The 22,493-nt window shown below is 39.3% G+C and overlaps 1 protein-coding gene across 3 annotated transcripts in view; it reads left to right on the top strand.

Annotated features, from left to right (window-relative positions):
* Positions 1 to 10,930: 10,930 nt before the first annotated feature.
* The window catches only part of itgb5 (integrin, beta 5), a 136,300-nt gene continuing 124,737 nt past the window's right edge, over positions 10,931 to 22,493 (top strand). Inside the window, exons 1-3 of one of the 3 annotated variants that reach the window (XM_043693953.1) lie at positions 10,931 to 11,471; positions 11,718 to 11,803; positions 20,672 to 20,879. In XM_043693953.1, the coding sequence (XP_043549888.1) occupies positions 11,384 to 11,471; positions 11,718 to 11,803; positions 20,672 to 20,879 (382 nt within the window). In that variant the 5' untranslated portion in view covers positions 10,931 to 11,383. Of the gene's footprint in view, positions 11,472 to 11,717; positions 11,804 to 20,671; positions 20,880 to 22,493 lie in introns of those variants that run through there. The other 2 variants (XM_043693954.1, XM_043693955.1) reach the window with 2 other exon arrangements.

Raw genomic sequence — 22,493 nt, 5'->3', positions numbered from 1 at the left:
TCCTCCTGGGTGCAGATACGGCGGAGGCGGAGGAATTGGGAATACGGGATGACATTTTTGCAAGAGGTAGGGTGGGAAGGGGTGTAATCCAGGTAGCTGTGGGAGTCGGTGGGTTTGTAAAATATGTCAGTGTCAAGTCGGTCGTCATTAATGGAGATGGAGATGGTCCAGGTAAATTTAAGGTCAGGGTGGGATGTGTTGGTGAAGTTGGTGAATTGCTCAACCTCCTCGCGGGAGCACGAGGTGGCGCCAATGCAGTCATCAATGTAGCGGAGGAAGAGGTGGGGAGTGGTGCCGGTGTAACTACGCAAGATGGACTGTTCTACGTAGAAAACAAAGAGACAGGCATAGCTGGGGCCCATACGGGTGCCCATGGCTACCCCTTTGGTCTGGAGGAAGTGGGAGGATTCAAAGGAGAAATTGTAAAGGGTGAGGACCAGTTCAGCCAAATGAATGAGAGTGTCGATGGAAGGGTACTACTGGGGATGTCGGGAGAGGAAGAAACAGAGGGTTTGGAGGCCCTGGCCATGGCGGATGGAGGTGTAGAGGAATTGAATATCCATGGTGAAGATGAGGCGTTGGGGGCCGGGGAAACGGAAGTCTTGGAGGAGGTGGAGGGCATGGGTGGTGTCTCGGACGTATGTGGAGAGTTCCTGGACTAGGGGGATAGGACAGTGTTGAGGTAAGTAGAGATGAGTTTAGTGGGGCAGGAGCATGCTGAGACAATGGGTCAGCCAGGGTGGTCAGGCTTGTGGATCTTGGGAAGGAGGTAGAACCGGGTTTAGGTGGAGGGCATGGGTGGTGTCTCGAATGTATGTGAGGAGTTTAGGTGGAGGGCATGGGAGACCCTCATAATGTTTTGGAGACCAATGTTTAAATTCTACCATGGCAAGTGGTGTAATTTGAATTCAACAAATATCTGGAATTAAGAGTCTAATGATGATCATCAAATCATTGTCGATGATGGGGAACTCCATCTGGTTCATTCATGTCCTTTGGGGAAGGAAACTGCAAGTCTGCACATGACTCCAGACCCACAGCAGTATGGTTGACACTTAACTGCCCTCTGGGCAATGAGTGAATGTTAATAAATGTTAGCCTGTTCAGTGACTCCCACATCCCATGATTGAATGAAAACAAAAAACAGCTATGACCACATTGAACTTTTGTGGGAGGCTTGAGGGTAGTATGTTCTACTCTTGTTCCTATTTCTTATCTACTTAAGAATAAGCAGATTCTGTACCGTCCACTTGTGTCAAAAACTTTGACATTACGATACATTATGAGACCTCAGAAGACTGAAGTAAAGGCACATCTGGGACAAGGTAAATTGAGCAGATCAGTTCAGTGTCCCTTGTGAGAAGTTTTGCTGTACAGATGCATAATTTTTTTTTTCCAAAGTTGGGAAAGTTGCCAAAACATATATTTACAGCTTTATGCTGTATCTAGTTAACCAGTTTAGCATAGCTCCAATAAGGATCTCAAACAGCTGCATTTTGACTTTGTGACCATATGTTTCTTGTTTGAGACATCCAGCCTTGTTCACACCATCACACATTACTGATCTGTGACATACCTTGCATCTTTCAAAGAAATGTATTGTAGCTATCCCTCATGCAAAAACTTAGATTTCTTAATGTTTCCAGCAACAGTAACTTAGAAGCTTCACATTCTCAAAACCTTTGTTGTATATTGCATGGTACAGGTATTATAATGCCGGGGCTTCCAAAAGTTACCATTTTGCAAAAAGGTTTGTTTTACAATAGGTGAAATGAAATATTTATACAGTTGCATTAATGGGAATAATTTCTTATTTGGCATGACTTTAGTATTCAAACAAAATAGTGGCCTGCTACATAAAGCAGTTCAGTAGTTATGACAAACAGATAGGTTTCTTTTACTTCAAGCCAAATGCACCATTGCATTAAAACTGTTAACCAACCTGACTTGTGATTGAAGGTATTGTGCATGCATTTTTTGTGACTCTTTCATCACATACCATGTCCCCTTGCTAGACTTCTCACAGCAAAAAGCAACATGTCTGTAAACTTGGGTGACATTTTAGAATGGGGTGGTAAAATAAAAGTAGCGTTTAATTTATGAAATTACCATCTGATGATACCTTATAACATATTGTGGTTCACACTTAACTAATCTTGTAAAAAAAATTTCATGAGATTTAGCAAATCTTGCAAAAGTAAAGATGTTGCAACAGAAAATCTGCCCACCTCACAATGATTAAGACATCATGCTTTTGAGAACAATTGAGGTAAAAATCCAGAGAGATTCAAAGTACATCTGTTATTTTATCATCTTAACATAGGAAACAGGAGTGGTCCATTCAGTCCATCAAGCATGTCTCAGCATTCTAGATCATGGCAGATGATCTCCTCAATACCCTTCTCATACACTCACTCCTAATATTATTAGTCTCCAGAAACGTACTGATTTTTTCTCCTTTAACCTACCAAAATGATTGAATTTCCACAATGCTTTGGAGTAGAGAATTCTGAAAACTCACTACTTTGAAGAAGAAATTCTTTCATGCCTCAGGCGATAAATGACCTAACTCTTATCCTGAAATTATGCCCCTTGATTCCGGAGTCACTAACCAGGGGAAATATGTTATCCCGCTCTATTTTAAATATTTTCAGTGGTCTAGCCTCCAAAAATCTCTGAGGTTGAGAATTCAAGACATTCACTACCCTCTCAGAGAAGAATTCCTTCATATTTCACATTTAAATGTGTTCTTTTTTTCTGTAACTATGTCCCCTAGTTCAAGAAGCTCTCACTGGTAGAAACATCTTCAACATCTACCGTATTTAGCCCCCTAACAGTCTTGCATTTTAATAACATCACCCCTCATTCTTCAAAAATTTAATGAATAAATAAAACCTGTTTAACTGTTCTTAAAAAGTCAAAGCCTTCATCCCAGAAATTGAATTATTTATATAAATTGTGAACAGTTGTGAACGTAGCACTGACACTTGTAGCACTACACTAGTTATAGCCTACCATTCTGAGAATGATTAATTTAATCCTTCACTCTGCTTTCTGCAAATTAAGCAATCTCAATCCATAAAGGTATATTCCCCACAATCCCATGTGCTCAAATTCTGCTTATTAATCTCTTGTTTGGTGCCTTATCAAAAGCTTTCTGCAAATCCATATCCACTAGTTCCCCTCTATCTAAGCAAAAGTAAAATCTTTAGAAAACTTTACACTAAGATTATTTATTAGCCTTTTCTCACTACACAACATTAAATCCAAAATAGCCCAATTTATTGTTGACTCAACATATTGTTCAGGAAACTCATCACATTCAAATTCCAGATACTCATTTTCCACAGTATTAGTGTAGATTTGGTTAACCCAATCTACACTGAAAGTCAAGTTGAAGTCACACATTATTACATTATTACCCATGTTATATGCATCACCAATTTCTTATAGCATCCTTGATATTAATAATACAATTTGGTGACCTTTGAACAATGCCCACCAAAATTTGCTTCTTTTTTTTGCTTTTGTTGCACTTAAACTGATTCGGCATTGTGAATCTTTGTCTATCTTATAGTTTTGCCCACTACTCTTCTATTTTCATTATGCTTCCCTTGAATCTGTTCTCCATCTTTGGTTCCCATACTCCGGTCAATCTTGTTTTAACGTTCTATAACAGTACCAGTAAATCTCCCTGCATGAATGCTAATCTCAATCCAGCTAAAATACAATGCATTCATCTTGTTCAGGTCCCAGTTCCTGAGAACCAATCCTGATGCCCCAGAAATCTGAAGTCCTTTCTCTTACACCAGCTTTCCAGCCTTTATTCAATCACTCAATTCTCCTGTTTATGAAGAAGGATCACTGGACCAAAATATTCACTCTGCTTTCTCTTCACATATGCTGCAGACTTGCTGAGTTTCTGTTTTTGTTTTGGATTTCCAGCATACACAGTTCTTTGGTTTTTGTCTCCTGTGTCTATGCTCACTAGCATATGGGACTTGGAACAATTCTGAGTCGACTGCTTTCAATCTTCTACCCAGCTCTGAAATCTGCTTCCAGGACCTCAGCCATTTTCCTAGCTAAGTCATTGGTAATAACAAGGACCATGACTTCTGGCTATTTATGGTCCACCAGAAGAACAGCCTTCAGCTGTCTTATAACATCCAGGAACCTTGCACTAGTTTTGTGACTGGCTTAATCCTTACACATTTTTAACTAGTTGAATAGCGGAGCAGGCTGAGGGTGTTGAGTGGCCTACTCCTGTTGCTATGTTGCTCATTATTTTAGAAATTTAGATGGCCATGTACAATCAAGTGTGACATGTCTGACAAACATGTGCATAGGTTGTTTTTCAAAAAATTGATTTTTTGCATATTTTTAATCTTTTGCTTCCAATTTAGCAAAATGCATAAAAAAAACACAGGAGCAAAAGGAGTATGAAATATTTTTGTTACTTCCACGTATAGAAAGAGTACAAGGCAGTCTCAGTGCAATGAGTGTTACAGCAACGGTTACTTCGTTCAGTTGATTCACCGAATGGAAAGATATTATGGCCATTGGTTATTGGCCACATTGCCATCAGAAAGCACTTGAAAGTATTATTTCTCTTATACTTGAAAAATATACATTATTTATACCATGCCACAAATTACTGTAAACAATGCCATTAAATTCAAAAATATAATTAAAATGTTTCAGGACTGTCCTGAGTATGATGTTTACTGCTCACAAATTCATGTTTAAAAATAAGTTATGTGCTGCAAGTGTAAAACACTTGATTCCTTATGAAATAGCTTTGGACATCAGGCACTGATTGAATAGTTGCTAATTTATGGAAAAATATACAATTTAATTCAAATAAAAAGTGACAAAACAATGCAATTAAAGTTGCAACTTTTTCTAATTCTTTCCCATTTTTCTTTGCTTTTGTCTCAAAAGTGTTTTGCCAGGCTGGAGATAGAGGGGTGCTTTTTTAAAGCATAAGGCAGGTTTTACAGCAATCCAAAAGTTTTCCAGTCACTTCAGTTTTATACAATCTAAAATTAACAGTTTCCTTATGATGGAAATATTTTGTATGTTTTCTTTGCACCCTCTCAAGAATGTTGCTTAGTAGCATTGAAATCATGAAAGGTCATCACCACAAAAACTAAACATTACAAATGCTGGAAATGTGATATAAAAAACAAAAAGATTCCAGAAATACTTAGGGGGTCAGGCAGGATTTATGGAGATCCATTTCAAATCAACCTCAAAGACGTCTTGTGGTAAAGCATGTTGTTCCCTGCCTCCGAGCCAGAAGCTCTGCATTCAAGCCTTACTTTAGCACTTGATAGCCAAGGAAGGTGTGTTCATGACATGACCAAATAGATCAAGTGCCAACTTGTAAGTCCAAAATATGCCAATGGCAAGGCAGTAAGTGGGAGACACTCCTAGTCAGTTATGGAATGAAAATTGGAGTCTCTCCAATTATTCACAGCTCTGGACTTGGGGGGAGGTGATAGCATGGCTGTATTATCCTAGACCAGTAATCTAGAGACCCAGGTAACGTTCTGGAAACCTAAGTTCAAATCCCTCCAAGATAGCTTGCAAAACTTGAATTAAAAAAAAGTCTAATGATGATCAGGATTGTTAGGAAAAAAACAAACATCTGGTTCACTACTACCCTTCCTTTAGGGAAGCAATACGTATCTGAAGACTACCAATAATTTGGTCAACATTGAAATGGCCTAGCAATCTACTCAGTTATGTATATCAGTTATAGACAGCTTGGATTGAGTGAATCCCTGGAGGAGTACACTTAAGAGGAAAATCAGGAGGGCAAAATGCGCACATGAGATTGCTTTGGCAAATAGGGTAAAGGAGAATCCAAAGAACTTCTATAAGTATATTAAGGGCAAAAGAATAACTAGGGAGAGAATAGGGTCCCTTAAAGAACAATGTCATCATCTACATGTGGAAACACAGGAGATGGGTGAGATACTAAATGAATATTTCACATCAGTATTTACTGTGGAAAAAGACTTGGAAGCTAGAGAACTTGGGGAAATAAACAGTGATGTCTTGAATAGAGTTCATATTAAAGAAGACAAGATGCTGGAAATCTTAAAGCACATAAAGGTTAATAAATTCCCTGACCTGATCAGGTGTTTTCCAGAATTTTGTTGGAAGCTTGGGAAGAAATTGTTGGGCCCCTTGCTGAGAATTTTGTATGATTGACAGCCAGGGAAGATTGGATATTGGCTAACATTGTACCATTATTTAAGAAAGTCTGTAATAAAAGCCAGGGATCTAAAAACCAGTGAGCCTTATGTCAGTGGTGGGTAAATTAATGGAGGGGTTTCTGAAAGACAGGATTTACATGTATTTGAAAAACAAGGACAGATTGGGGATAGTCATGTGCATGGCATATCATGTCTCACTGACGTGATTAAGTATTTTTTGAAGAGGTGACAAAGATGATTAATGAAGGCAGAGCAATAGATTTTGCCTATGTGGACTTCAGCAAAATGTTTGATAAGGGTCTGCATGGTGGGCTGAGTAGTAATGTTAGATCATATGGGATCTGGAGGTACTAGGAGATAGAGGGTGGTGGTAGAGGATTGATTTTTGGACCAGGGGGTCTGTAACCAGCAATATTACAAGGATTGGTTCTGGATCCACTGTTTTTCATCATTTACATAAATTATTTGGATGTGAATATAGGAGATTCGGTTAGTCGGTTTGCAGGTAACACTAAAATAGGTGGTGTAATGGAGAGTGAGGAAGATTATCTCAGAGTACAACTAGACCTTGATCATTCGGCCAATGAGTGGTAGGTGAAGTTTAATTTAGATAAATGGGAGATTTGGTAAAGCAAACTAGAGCAGGAATTATACAGTCAATGGTAGATCCTTGGGAAGTGTTGTGAACAAAGATACCTAGGGGTGCAGGTGTATAGTTCTTTGAAAGTGGAGTTGCAAGTAGTCAGGGTGGTGAAGAAGGCATTTGGTATGTTTGCCTTCATTGGTCAGTGCATTAAAGATAGGAGTTGGGATGTCATATTGTGGCTGTACAGGAAATCGATGAGGCCACTTTTAGAATACTGCATTAAGTTCTGGTCACCCTTCTATAGGGAAGATGTCATTAAACTAGAGGAGGTGTAGAAAAGATTTACAAAGATGTTACCGGAACTGGAGAGTTTAAATTATTGGGAGAGGCTGGATAGGCTGCTGTTTTTTTCCTCTGGAGCAGCAGAGACTGAGAAATGACCTTATAGAGATTTATAAAATTATTAGGGGCATGAATAGGGTGAATTGCAAAGGTTTTTTTCGTAGGGTGGGGTAGTCCAAAACTGGAGGGCATAAGTTAAGGTGAGAGGGGAAAGATTTAAAAAGGATTTGAGGGTCAACTTTTTCATGCAGTGGTTGGTGTGTGTATGGAATGAATTGCCAGAGGAAGTTGTGAAGGTGAGCACAGTTACAACATTTAAAACACGTGGATGGATACATGAATAGGAAAGGTTTAGTGCGATATGGGCCACTGTGAGCAGCAGGGTGGCTCAGTGGTTAGCACTGCTGCCTCACAATGCCAGGGACCTGGGTACAAATCCAGCCTTGGGCGGCAGCCTGTGTATAGCACCTGTGTGGGTTTCCTCTGGGTGCTCCGGTTTCCTCCCACAGTCCAAAGACTTGTTAGGTGGATTGGCCATGCTAAATTGCCCATGGTGCTCAGGGATGTGTAGTCGGGTCAGTGTGGACTTGTTGAGCCAAATGGCCTGTTTTCACACTGTAGGAATTCTATGATTTCTGTGAAATGCTGACAAATAGGACTAAATCAGATTGGGATGTCTGGTTGGCATGGACATATTGAACCAAAGAGTCTATTTCTGTGCTGCATGACTCTACAAATTGCTAGGAAGTGTCAAAAAAAAGAACAAAGCCAGACAAATCAATTGACACCTAACTAGGCACCAAAAATTACAAGGAAAACATCCCTATTGACCTAGTACTTACTAACATCTGAGGGCTCATGCTAAAATTCAGAAAGCTGTCTTAAGACTAGTCGAGCAGTAGCCTAACAGTCACTATATCATTCCATACACATAATGACCCATACACATAATGACCCATACACCACGATCACCATCACTGGTTATGTCTTCTCCCACCAGGAGAATACACTCCACAGAGTGGCATACACTCAGGAGGGAAGTCCACCGCATTGAGTCTGGTCTTCACAGAGTCCCACAGCATCAGGTCAGACATAGGCAAAAGACCTTCTTGCTGACTATTACATACTGTTCCCACCAATGAGCAGCATTATTGATTGAGCTGATGGAGTCTGAAAGGACATTGCTGCTGGATTAGGTCTATGTCAGGTGGTGAGTGAAACAAGAGGGAAAAGCATACTTGACTTCATCTTCACCAGTCCACCTGCCGCAGTTGCATCTGGCTCTGATAACATTGACAAGAATGACCACTAAACAGTCCTTATGGAGACAAAATCACATCTTAACATTGAGAATATTTTAAATTTTGTTTGTCACCATCACCATGCTAAATGGATAGACTTCAAATAACTTAGCAACAAGACTTTCATGAGGCACCATGAGCCATCAGTAGTAGCAGCAGAATTGAGATTACTGCTTTCAAGAGGTCCTGATTTTCAATCTTCTTCCTAGTTCTTTAGAATCTATTCTCAGAATCACATCCTTCTTGCAGATAATCAGCATTGATGTAGTCCACAACTCTGGATGCTCACTGTTCCCCAGAAGAATGTCCTGCAACCACTCCGTGTGGAAGTAGTGAGAACCTGACATTCTGCTGCATGATGGGATACTTGACCAAGGTAAAAGGTATCTTGGCACTCAGGCTCTCAGTGTTAGTGGAAAAATGCTGCTAGCGATAAAGCCTGAGGTTGTGTAATTAAAATTTGATGAAATATATGGAGTGTATCTGCAGCTGTTTAGTGGGGGCGCAACTTGAGCTTGTTAGTTTCTCTGTCCATGAGCAACATCAATGAACAAAAGTGATAGCTTCCCTGTGCTTGTCTTTATCTTAAATTATTGTAAAGTGCTGAATGTTTGTATCATTGTATAAATACAGGCTGACTATTCAGCGAGAGAGAGTGCTGTGAAACAGTAAAAACTGTAGCAGTCTTTCTATGAATTCATGAAAAATAAAGCTTCTTGAAACAAGTCTTGAAGTCTCAGACTAAGTAACTTCTTTGACACTCCGTGACAGCCTTCACTCTGTCACCTGTGAGGAAACCTACCCTTCTGAAGTCACATCTGTGGTCAAAGCCACACTTGTGTTTTTCCCCATCTGATATATCCCTTATCATTACTGCTCTTCCACTCTTTCTATGCTCTTATTCAGCTGGGCCATCCAAGGCATCCCTCCAAGCAGCCAATGCTCTTATTTGCATCCAGAGCAAATTAAAAAAGTGCAAGAGTCCCCTGAGAACCTGGCTATTTACCTGGTTCTCTTGGGTTGCCTGGGAGTCACTCATTTCCTTTCTGATTCCATGCCCCTAGTCTGTAATATGAGCATCTTTCCAAAAGGTACTATCCACATAGTTCTTCGCTTCATAGATTCACCAGTGACTCCCTTCCAGATATTTTCTAATCAACCAGTTTAGAAATGTTTGCACAAAGTGCTGGATGACGTAGGACTTGAAACCAAGCTTCCCTTGGATCAGAGGGAAGGACATTACCACTATGCCACAAGAGCCCTTCACTAAACCTTCAGATATTATTGATCAACCTGTTCGGATAATTAGTACACAATTCTAGTGCAGGTGAGTCTTGAACCCAGATCTGTGATATCGGATGTAGATACACTACAATTGCGTTTCAAGAACCCATCACTAACCCATCGAAACCTTCAGATAAGTTACTGTAGCTAGTGACACTACATGTGCACGGTTATCCAGGTCACCAATAAAATCCATAACTACCTACATATTGCAGAATATACATTCCACATGGCCAAGTTACTCTGCTATGTCTCAACCTAACTTCACTTAGTAACTTTATTAAGCTTATTTTGAACGTAATAAACTTTACAGATAGTCCCATTTATTAGTATTCTATCACTTCTCACAGTTTCGTGCTGGTTGCAATAAACCTTACGCAAAACATATTTTCTGAAATTCCAACATCAAGCTAATCCACTAACTGCATCTCAAAATCACACGACATTAGGTTTTAATCCAACAGGTTTATTGAAATCACAAGCTTTCGCAGCGTAATCCCTTCGTCTGACTGTGTGCCCTTTACTGACCCTGACTAGTCACGAATTAGTTTAAAATCACACAACACTAGGTTATAGTCCAACAGACTATAGTCCAACAGACTATAACCTGGTGTCGTGTGATTTTTAACTTTGTACACCCCAGTTCAACACCGGCATCTCCAAATCACGAATTAATTTAGCTTCCTGTCACAGTAATTAACACCGATTGAACTATTTTTAGCTGATTGACAGATTACTGCCACGACCAAGCAGTTCCCTGTTGAACAAAGCAAACTAACTTACTGGAAGGTTGTTAGTTTCGTGCCAGAACCTGACTCTAAGATTCAACCCGAAAACAAACCTTGCCTGAACTCACGCGTGAACCTAATTGGCTACTCTTTCTGTTTACGTCTCATCGTGCGCCTCTTCTTGCAACAATATATGCAAAAAACATTAGGTGTACTGACAAATCACTGGTGGCCTCTGAAATGAGTTTCGGCCAATGCAGACCTGCATCGAGAATGCTTTACTTTAAGTGCATTTGCCGGCTGTACAAGCATGCCTCTATGGATCCCCTCAAAGTAGCCGTAGATAGCGACTTGGTTTGCAGAAGGCAGAGAGTCGCGGAACCTCAAGGGTTAACGGTGCGCGCCGCGCTGATTGGGCCGGGATGTGCGAGGAGGGGAGGGGATTGGATGGCGCGGCGAAGGAGGCGGGGTCTAGCGCTGTCCCGGGGCTCGCGACTGAAGAGCAACAGAAGTGTTTTGGGGCGGCCGGCAGAGTACTACACCGGCTGCACGGTACTCAGTCAGCTCATAGCCCATAGCCATGTGAACTTCAGTCCCTGGTGAATCCCAGAGGCACAGCGGGCGAGAGACAGAGGGAGAAAGGAAGGAGGCAAGGAGTACATGCGAAGTTAGTTGGACATCGGGCATCGTTCGGCACTTTCCGGCCCGGCCCCATGTCAGCATGAGTTTTCGAGAGCTCGACCGCACAGAAAAGTCTGGGAGACGCGAAGTGTCGAAATGTTTGAGTCGAAAGTCCGATTGTGATTGTTGCAGCCAAACGTCCGACTGTTTTTAACTGGAGACTTGAGCGCTGCTCGGATCGTTTCTTTGGGGGGGGCGGGGAGAGAGATATGTTTTGAATCCTTACGTTCGACAGAGATGCAAAAAGCCATGTTCAAGAAAATGAGTTTAACTTATTTGTTTTTACCGAATCTAGTTTTTTACCTGTTGTTGCAAGACGTCAGCGGTAAGTTTAAACGATAGTTAAACCGTTTAGCTCGATGTCGTTAATTGTAAATACTAGTGATGTCAGAAGTGTGTCTTATGTTTTGTTGCTGACGCTTCACGTTTGTGGGATAAACCTTGATTTGATTTACAGTGTTGGCTCTGCTGAACTTCAGCATGAACATAATCTGAAGATGTGGAAAACAAGCAATTCACGCCTTACTCAATGGTCACTCATAGGAAAGTGACGTCTTTATTTGTATCGCAGGTTCCAATATTTGTACAAGTGGACGTGCTACCTCCTGCAAAGAGTGTTTGCTTATTCATCCTGACTGTGGCTGGTGTGTTCAAGAGGTAGGCTGCTTAGCAAACTTAAAGATTTGCTATAAGCTCACAAGCTATCAGTTTACGAACCGTTATATTTTGCTGTAACCTCCATTTTCACTGTTGAATGGAACATTTAGGTTGGCTCGTGATTGAGGTTATTTGTCCTTTGGTTCTATGGCTTCTAATGACAATGGCCTTTAGGGAAATATACGGATAAAAGTGTGGGAAATTTGTACAGCTTAGTAGTTTAAAAGTGTCAATAATAAGTAATTACGATTGCACTTTGTCAGTGAGTTTGTAATGTTCGGCCTGGCAGCAGATGATCACATATAATAGAATTTGCTGAACAACTTTTCCTATTATGATGGGAAGCAACAATGAAAATTTACCAAATACTTTGACCGAGTGGAGGCACTGCAACATCGCCACTGGTAGAAAGGTATAATCGGCAGATAAATTCTCGTAAATACAGTACGGACTTAGAGTTATATTGGAAGCAAAATATGCCTTTTTAAATAACTGGATTACATCTCCATTATTTATTATTATTATTATTATTATTATTATTATTATTATTATTATTATTATTATTAATCATCACACCGGTGTGTTATGTCGATTTCAGCCACACGTATACGTCATAACACGTTTGTTATTAACATCTGCTTAAAATGGAATTTCAAATATGTGCCGTCACACAGCATGAAAAGAGTGGCATGGTGGCTCAGTAATTAGCGCGACTACCTCATAGTGCCAGGGATTCGGGTTCGATTCAAGCCACAGGTGAACTGTCTGTGTGAGTTTCCACATTGTCTGCGTTGGTTTCTTCCCACAATCCAAAGATGTCCGGCTTAGGTGGATTGGCCATGGTAAATTGCCCCATGGTGGTATCAGGGATGTGTAGGTTAGGTGCATTAGTCAGGGTAAATGGGAATGCGTTTGTAAGGACTTGTTGGGCCGAAGGGCCTGTTTCCAGACTGTATCCAAGTTACAGAATGTGTGAGAAGTTGTGATTCTCTTCGTTTTCTGGTTTATACCAATTAGAGTTTTTCAAAGTCAACAAGGTTTAAGAATGTGTAGTTCTATGCTCCCATTTGGATTGAATCAAACAAAATACTTTCAGGAACTCAGTAAAAATGTCTAGGTGTCTACTCGTTATTGAAAGGAGGAGGCAGTACATACTCACGAGACTGATCTGCTGCCGTGATACTTTAGACCTGTTTATCTGCCTTTATTTTATGACTTTTGTAAAGTCATAGTCTTCCAAAGATCTATAACTTGGTTTTGAACATTTCATTGATCCAGTATTCATTGCCTTTCATGGGAATGAGTTCCAGATTTCTGTGACCATTTGTATGAAAAGTGCTTCCTGATTTTGTTTCTCAATGACCTGTTCTGTTAATAGTATTATGCCCTCATGTACTGCTAGCCAACAATGAATGTAATTCTGGAGTATGAACAAAGTTGTACCTAACTGAAGTCAAGAGTGTAGTTCTGGAGTGGAGTGCTTCATCAATTCCTGATGAAGGGCTACTGCTCAAAACGTTAATATTCCTGCTCGGATGCTGCCTGACCTGCTGTACTTTCCAGGACCTCACTTGAGTCTGACCTCCAGCATCTGCAGTCCTCACTTTCTCCTCCCTGTACCTAACTGAAGTATTACTTGCTAACTGTTGAATTCTAATCTGTTTCAGATAACATCAGCATTCTATTAGCTTTTTTTGTCATTTAGACTAATTTGAATTCACTTGCACACATGGAAACGAAAGTATTTTTTTTGCTCTTGTGCTTACAATCTCTACTGAGTTTTAAAACTAAGATTGATTTGTCTTTGGTTCTGAAGTGGATGATTCTATACAATTCTTCTTTGAACTACAACTATCATAGTTTTGTTCATTCTCAAAATCTGCCTGTGATCCTTCAGCTCAGCTGCGCTGTGTTCCTTCTAACTTAGTGTCACCTGCAAATTTTTATGTATACCACCCTTTGTCCCTTTCTTCAAAGCTGTGTCAATAACAAGCAGACATCATAAACCCTTCTCCAACAATAATTGCAAGGAAATCTTTGTCACAAAGCAGACATTCATTCATCTACAAAACCCCTTTCATTTCTACTGTGTCCAACTTTCTCCAAAGATCTCCCACCACCTTGCACTATTGCTGAACTTGGATACCTTTCTACTTTCTCTCTGTCTCCAATCAGATTCTATACAACTCTTCCTGTCTATATCATTCACCTTCTTTTCCCTTGATCCAATTAAAATGCTGAACCGCATCCCTTTCTGGCTTTGTTAGCTGATATTGTTAATGGTTTCAATTTCTTGAACTTTTCCTCTTCCTTTCAAATCTTCCATCACCTTCCCTTTTCTCAGTATAAGCCATTCTTGACCCCTTCTTGATGCCCTAACCAATGCTCAATTTCCAATTGCCTTTTACTTTCCAAAGCCATTTAATGTCTATCTAATCAGTGTCCATACTTTCTGCAGTTCCATGTTTGAAGTTTCTAACTGTGCCGCAGTACTGAAACAGTTGCAAATGGATCCCATGACAGAGTGACCAAGATAAAGCATCTCTTCTCATTCTTCCTAACCTTTATACTGCTGACTGCAAATATTCACTTTCAACTTGTCCTCCATTGTCCAGTTTGTGTGGGATTTCCCTCACCTGGTTCCAGTCTTACCAACCAGCCATGGTCAGAAAATTAATTGTCGTGTCTTCTCCTTAAACTCCTGGTCTTTTAGCTCTGGAGTTTCCAAATAATCTGTTCATGGCTGCCTCCTATTTCTCATTGATATTCTGCCACATCAAAACTCCTCAGGTTCCACTTGTAAGCTCATAACACTCTTGATTCCACTGATTACTCTGATTTGTTAAATTGTCCAAAATACAATACTAAAGCACTGACGTTTGTTCCAATTAAATATTGGGAAAACCAAAGACATTATCTTCATTTTATTTCCCTAGTAATGAACACTTTCCAACTTCCTAACAGCTATTTGTTTATTGACACTGTTTGCAACTTTGACTGCAACTGACTCTGACATTTGTCTTCCAAGCACATAGCTACTCCATCACCATAACTTTCTACTTTTACCCTGCATCATTGCCCATTTCAAGGCCTTTGAGCTAATCTGCTGAAACCATCATCCATGTTCTTAAATATTATTTCCATGCTCACCTGACCCACTTCCCATTTTCAGTGCTACATAAACTTGAGGACATACAAAATTCTACTACCTGTATTCTAACTTCCAACAAGTTCCAGCAATCATCACCTCTCTGCTGATTTCTATCAGCTTCTGGATGGCAAAACCTCAATTTAAAATTTTGACTCTTGTTTTCAAATCACTGTATTGCCTCTCTCTCTTTCTCTCTAACAGCCTCCTGGCTCTTTCTGGTCTCTGATCCTTATTTTAAATGGCTCCACCTTTGATAACCATGTCTCATAGAGACCTAAGTCCTAAACTCTGAATTCCCTCCCTAAACCTCATTGATTCTTTATCTCTTTGTCCTTCTTTTAATGACCTGCAGACAACAGACCTGTTTGATCAAGCTTTTGAAACACTTTTGAATCCAGCTTCTGCATCCCAATCAATTGCCACTAATGCCATAGAATTATTACGAATAAAATGCACTGTTGTTTTGCTAATATTTTGATTTATTATTGTCATGTACTGAGGTACAGTGAAAAGTATTGTACTGCATGCTAACCAGACAAATCATACCTTAATAAGTACAACAAGGTAATAGAACAGAATGCAGAATATAGTGCTAGACCTGTAGAGAGGATGCAGTGAACGATCAACTCTAATATATGAGAGGTCTATTCATACGTTTGATAAGAGCAGGGAAGAAGCTGTTCTTAAATCTGTTGGTACATGTTTTCAAACTTTTATATCTTCTGTCCGATGGAAAAGAGTATAACTGGAGTTATATGATTATGTTGGCTGCTTTCCCGAGGCAGCACAAAGTATAGATAGAGTCAATGGATGGACGGCTGGTTTTCATGATGGACCGGGCTGCATTCACAACTCTCTAATTTCTTGCAATTTTGGGCAGAGCAGTTGCCATACCAATTTGTGATGAATCCCATAGGAAGTTTTCTATTTTTCTGTAAAAATTGGTAAGAATCATTGTGCCAAATTTCATAAGCCTTCTGAGGAAATAGAGGAATAGGTGAGCTTCCTTGACAAGATAGATCATTTGGTGATATTTACTTCTTGGAACTTGAAGCTTACAACCCCCTCCACTTCAGCAGCATTGATACAGATGGGAGTGTGTCCTCCACTCATTTCCTGAAGCCAATAACCAGCTCTTTCATTTTACTGGTGCTGGGCGAGAAACTGTTATCTTTACAGCATGCCACCTATGCTCTCTGTCTCTTTCCTGTACCCTGTCTTGTCCTTGGTTGAAATCCAACCCACTCCATTGGTGTCATCACCAAATTTAGCTCTAACTCCATTTACAAATTTGGCCACATAGTCGTGAATGTATAAGGAGTACAATAAAGGCTGAGTGCACAGCCTTACAGGGCATTGATGTGGAGGGCTTTTGTGGAGGAGGTTTTGTTCTATACTGATTATGGTCTGCAGGTCAGGAAGTGACGGATCCAGTTGCAGAAGGGGAGTTCAGAGTCCTAGGTCTCAGAGTTCAGAGATAAGTTTTGTTGGAATTATGGTGTTGAATGCAAAGCTGAAGTCAATAACTAGGAGTCCTATATAGGTCTCCTTGTTATCTACATGTTCCAGGGATGAGTATAGAGCTTGGGAGACTGCGTCTGTCATAGACCTATTTTTTAACCTTGGTGAATTGTAGCAGACTGAGGCAATCTGAAGGGTTGGAGTTGATGTGTACCATTACTAACCACTTAGAGCATTTCATAATGATGGGAATGTTAGAGCCACTGGATGGTAGTCATTAAGGCACATTGCCTGATTTTTCTTTAGGATGATACTGGTCTTCTTGAAGAAATGGGAACCTCACAGCTTAGAAAGAAGAGATTAAAGATGTTGCCCTCAAGAAGGCCAATCTAACATCTGCAGTGGTGACAGTGGGTACAGGTGCACCTGAATCTCTTCTCTTTTGTGGAATGGTCCACTCAGATAGTAACCCATTTGCATTCCCCATTCTGCCATGCTAGTTAACTACATAGCCAAACATGATCTCCTCTTTATAAATCCATGCTCATTCTTTTCGATCAACCAGTGTGTCTAACCGCTCAGTTACTGTATTTAATGATATGCTTCAGTAATTTTCAATCTCTTAGTTATTCTTCTTCCTCCTTTAAATAATGAACAACATTCACAATTTTCTTTTATTCAAAAGCACAATACCTGAATCCAGAGAGTTTACATGAGCAATTTTCTTTAACCCTTGGATGGAAACCGTCTACTTCAAGATATTTCACTGACTTAAAATGCATTTTCTTTTTTTAAAAGTTGCATTAAATGTAGTGACATTCCTACTTTGACCAGTGTTTAGATTCCACTGTGCTGATTTTTTTTCCCCTTTTTTCATGTGAAAATAAATACAAATAATTCATTTAGTATATGTTTTATTAGCAGGAGTATACTTTCCTGCATCCATTTGTAGTCGATCTATATTTGCTTTTTCATTAAAGCCCTGTGCTTTGAGTTTCAATATCCCTTGCAGATATTTTTGTTTCATTTGTACATCCCACCACTTCCTTTGTTAACCTTTTTAATAAAAGTCTCCAATTCTGGATTTTCACTTTTCATTGTATTTATTTACTTTTTTCTCTTCCTTATGTATGTACTCAAATGTCTCTCACATATATTTACATTTGGTTACAATATTTAAGGTGCTCCTTGAATGATAGATTCTCAGGGACAATGCACAGATTGTTCTGCAAATTAATTCAAGTCTGCATCAGTAAGGATGATAATTTAAAGGATCGTAATAAACGCATATTTACATGGAGTTTAATCAATGCTTCAGGGACTTTGATGTTCAAATTGCTTTTCTAAAAAGCAAAAATGTTCACTTTAATTGTTCTTTTTTTATATCCCACAATATTCTTACAATGAGTTACTTATAAAGAAGCATTGAATTGAAAATAAATCTGAATCACCACTTTAGAAGAATAAAAATATTTGTGTCTGTGATTTTGTTCTTCCCAATACGAGAAATGAGTCCAACATGAGGAATTTCTTTATTTTGCAATTTATACTTGGTGGTTGGAATAAACTTGATCTTTTAATTCTTAGCTAGAAGTAAAGCTTAAAGATGGGGTTCTTTAGCTGAGAATTAACCAGAGGTCAGGGTGGTATTTTAAACTTTTGAAAGTAAAACTGGAGTTATTGATTGCTGACTGTGAGCTACAAAGACTTTAATTCAATCAAGAAGATTTGAGGGTACTACAAACCACAGAAATAGTACAATGGTGGTTTAGAACTAAAAGGAGAGCTTCCAATTTGAAAAAAATATGCTAATTGTCAAAGCCAGCTAATTGTTTATGGTCCACGATTATTCATAAACCATTTTATGTTGGTACTTTCCATGAAATGATTAAAAAGATCTCTGATTAAGTTGGTGTGATAAATGAAAGGACAGCCAGTCTGATTTTTACTCATCAGTATCTGTAGGGATTGATACATTATTTATCCATTTGTGCAAACATTTTACATAATTTATTTATCTGTTTAAAGATTCCATATGATTTGATGGAGATGAATAACATTTTTAGTGTTGTATTAGATGAATAGTTATCTCAGGTTTGATGGAACATCCAACTTTTCAAAACTATCAATGCAAGATCAATTCTTAGGATAACATGAATTCTGATATTATAAACCAATGAATGAATTAACATAAAAAGAGATAGTCAGCAGGTCTGGCAGCATATAATGGGATAGCATGGAACAGACCCTTCGATTCAACTTGTCCATACTGACCAGGTTTCCCAAACTACACTAGTCCCATTTGCTTGTGTTTGGCTCTCACTCCTCAATCTTTCCCATTCATATACTTGTCCAATTGTCTTTTAAATGTTGTAACTGGACCTGCATCTACCACTTTCTTTGGCAGTTCGTTCCACATATGAACCACCCTGTAGAAAAAGTTGCACCTCAGGTCCCTCTTAAATCTTTTTCATACCACCTTAAAATTATGCTCTCTAGTTTTGAACTCCTCCCACCATAGGGAAAGGACCATTTGTGATTTATCTTATCTGTGCCCCCCATGATCTTATAAACCCAAAAAAAGTGGAGAATAAAACAGTAATAATTTGAGTCGAATGACTCTTCTTCAGAATAAATTGTTTTTTTTTCTCAACAATGTACTTAAATGCCAATTATATTGCCTCCAGTATGGTGTTTTGACTATATGCAGATGGGCTTGAGTTTCTTCCTTCTCTGCTTTAAAGAACATTGTTTTCTGTCCATTAAAATAATTGAGTGGATATTTGAGGCTTGGAAAATAAAACCATAACCTTTTGAAACTATGTAAGAACGATACCCACAGCTTCCATTTTTGTAGTGCCTTTAGCATTGCAAAACATCCCAAGTTAGTTCAGAGAAGATAAAATAGATAAAATGGTAGCAACTGATTTTAGCCAATGTTGGTAGGAATTGGCAAGATTGAATGGGACTGGCACCATTTTACATTCTATCCAAAATCAGTGCAAAATAAACTTTATGGGACCCATTCTGCCTCTGTTCTACTGAAGTGATGGAGGATGCAAAAGGTATGAAAAACACTAGGGCTTGCCTATGCTCAGACAAAAGGAAGTGCAGTAATTGGGAGGGATGATATCAGGGGCAGCATGATGGCTCAGTGGTTAGCACATTGCCGCGCAGCATGAGGGACCTTATAGAGATCTATAAAATCATTAAAGGGCATGGATAGGATAAATAGACAAAGTCCTTTCCCAGGGGTGGGGGAGTCCAGAACTAGAGGGCATAGGTTTAGAGTGAGAGGGGAAAGATATAAAAGAGACCTAAGGGGCAATGTTTTAACACAGAGGGTGGTATGTGTATGGAATGAGCTGCCAGAGAAAGTGGTGGAGGCTAGTACAATTGTAACACTTAAAAGGCATCTGGATGGGTATATGAATAGGAAGGTTTTGGAAGGATATGGACCAGGTGCTGGCAGGTAAGACTAGATTGGGTTGGGCTATCTGGTTGGCATGGATGAGTTGGATTGAAGGGTCTGTTTCTGTGCTCCATGACTCTATAGGAAATGTGGAAGAGGGAGAGACTGGCATGGACAAATAGGCACACCCATATAGGTCCCTCAGATTTTCTTAAGCTTGCTCTTCCACATGGGTCATTGTACTCCAGTTGAATGCAGTAGCTAATCTTCAACAAACCCACTCCCAAAGTAGACAGCTGTAACAATGACTGTTATAGTAATCATGCATTTTTCACGCTATTTAGGGTCACAATGCTGGTTGCTATGGTTTGCTGTCCTTGAGACTACCTTGTACAGCTACAACTCAGTTTTTATATTCTATCCCTGCACAGTAGCACTTTGGCATATCCGTTTGCTTCACACATGCACAGAAGTTCAGTAGACTGAAAAAATCTTGGAATAATGGCATTTGAGGTTTGTAAGTACACCTGTGGATTGTTGATGTTCTTTTAGTATAACTGCAATTCTTTGCCACCCAAAAACGTGAAGGAAAGATTTCTGTTGAATGATGGTAATGATGTTAAAGAGTTAAACATTGACTAGAAAGTGCACAGGAAGCATACATCATGTGAAAAGGACATTCTATATTAGAAAAGCTGTAACAGTCCTAAGATAGTTAAGCAAGAACGGTGGTTGAATTGTCTCTTGTAACTTATTCTCTTGAAAAACCAATTTTCATGTGGCCTACTCTGTCCATTATAATTGCTGAAGTGTTCTTATTTTTTGTTTGCTTTTGATCTTTAAGGAATTTGGCAACAAGGGAAGCTTCTCATCAAGATGTGACTTTAGGGAAAGTTTGATTAAAAGAGGATGCAGTATTCACTTTATAGAAAGCCCTCAAAGCAGCATACAGATAGAAAGAAACTTACCATTGAGCAATAAGGGATCAGGATCATCGCAATCAGATGTCATTCAACTTGCACCTCAAAGGATTGCACTCACACTAAGACCAGGTAAAATCTTGTATTACATTCTCATAGAGATTCATAACTTGAAGAAAAGGAAAATTGAACTTCCAGCCTTCAGCTGAAAGGATGACACAATTTCATCTTTTTTTTAAAGACTTTAATCATGCTTTTAGGCTTTACTGTATTAAACACTACTGGAGGCCATCTATACTTAAAATGATGGAAAAGAACTTCCCCTTTCATCTTTAACATAATGGATGGAAAAAAACGTATTCACAAGTATACTTTACAATTTCCTTTGTGTAGACTGGGGAAATTTATGTGGAACTTTAGAATTAATCTTTGGCCTGGATATTTGCAGTCACTGTGTCTCAGAAGCCCTTAAAAATGACAGACTATTCTCAGTTCCAGCACAGATGACCTCATTCCCATGCTTTCCAGTTTCAGGATTGCCTTTTTAAGGGTGTGGGCTGGATCAGGTCACAAGTTTGCACCTGGCAGACCTGACCTGACTGATTTCCACTGCAGGGAATCAGTGCAATGTCCTTCTCCTTGATTTTCGTAGAGTCAGTTCAGCTTTTTAAAAAAATGCAGTTTGAGGTGTCATGACCTGTAGTCTTAATGAAGAAACGTATTGAAATGTAATTCAAAGGATCCAACTTATGCTCCCCAAACCATCTCTTATGGTCCCTCATGCTAAGGTATAGGCCCTAACAACCCCATGCAAAGCCATGACATTTACATATTCATTCACTAACTATGCACTTCATTGAACTAACAAATACTTTTGTGAAAGTAGGATATGTGAAATAACTTATTTTTCAACAGGCCACATTAAAACTCCTGACATCCCAATAATATGCTTGATTGGCATCTCTGGCTTTGCTCTGTGCTGTTCATTGCATAATGTTTATTTGTACAAGATGAAGAGATTTAAGTTCTTGCACTTTCACTTTGTAATACTTTCAAGGATCTAGATGATTGATACTTCTATTGGGTTGTGCTTAAAATTATTTTTTTTCTCAAATTGCAAAATTATCAATGCATGACCTTTTTTTTAAATCTTGTTTTCACTATGGTATTGTCACTAGTTTCATACAGTGGGAAAGGAAATGTTGTACTTCAGGATGAAAACATGAAGGGCCATAGTGGTTGTTTGAGGAGAGAGAAGTACTTTGGCATTTCTCCAGAGGCAGGCAGTGCTGTTAATATTTTCTTGACTCCCACTACCTGCCTTGAGTTTGAAAATTCAGGCAGTGACTTCTGAGAATTTAAACCTGGAACTATCTTTCATTGTGAGAGCAAACTAGCCAAATTTCCAGCCTAAGTACAAAAACTCATGATTTTGTTTATCTTTCAATCTGAGTGAATGTTCCTTCCGCATTTCTGCGTGGTGGACTGTACAGCATTTAAACTTTAGTGGTCCCTTCACTCCTGGATCCTGGCAGGCTGCCTGTTTCTGTGAGTTTCACAATTATTTAAAAGACCTGATCTCTGAGCCCATTTTCATGGCAATGTGATTCACAGGAACTGTGTATCCAGGAAAAAAAACACTATCAGCTATCCTTGAGACCCCAACTCTCCTCATCTTGGAAGTAAATCAACATTTTGAAACACAACTATTTCAACCTTCCCAATAACTCCCTGGGACATTAGAGA

Source organism: Chiloscyllium plagiosum, chromosome 7, assembly GCF_004010195.1.
Source record: "Chiloscyllium plagiosum isolate BGI_BamShark_2017 chromosome 7, ASM401019v2, whole genome shotgun sequence".
In the NCBI taxonomy this organism is placed as follows: domain Eukaryota; kingdom Metazoa; phylum Chordata; class Chondrichthyes; order Orectolobiformes; family Hemiscylliidae; genus Chiloscyllium; species Chiloscyllium plagiosum.
Note: the sequence above shows the minus strand (reverse complement) of the source record. Positions and strands in the feature narration are given on the sequence as shown.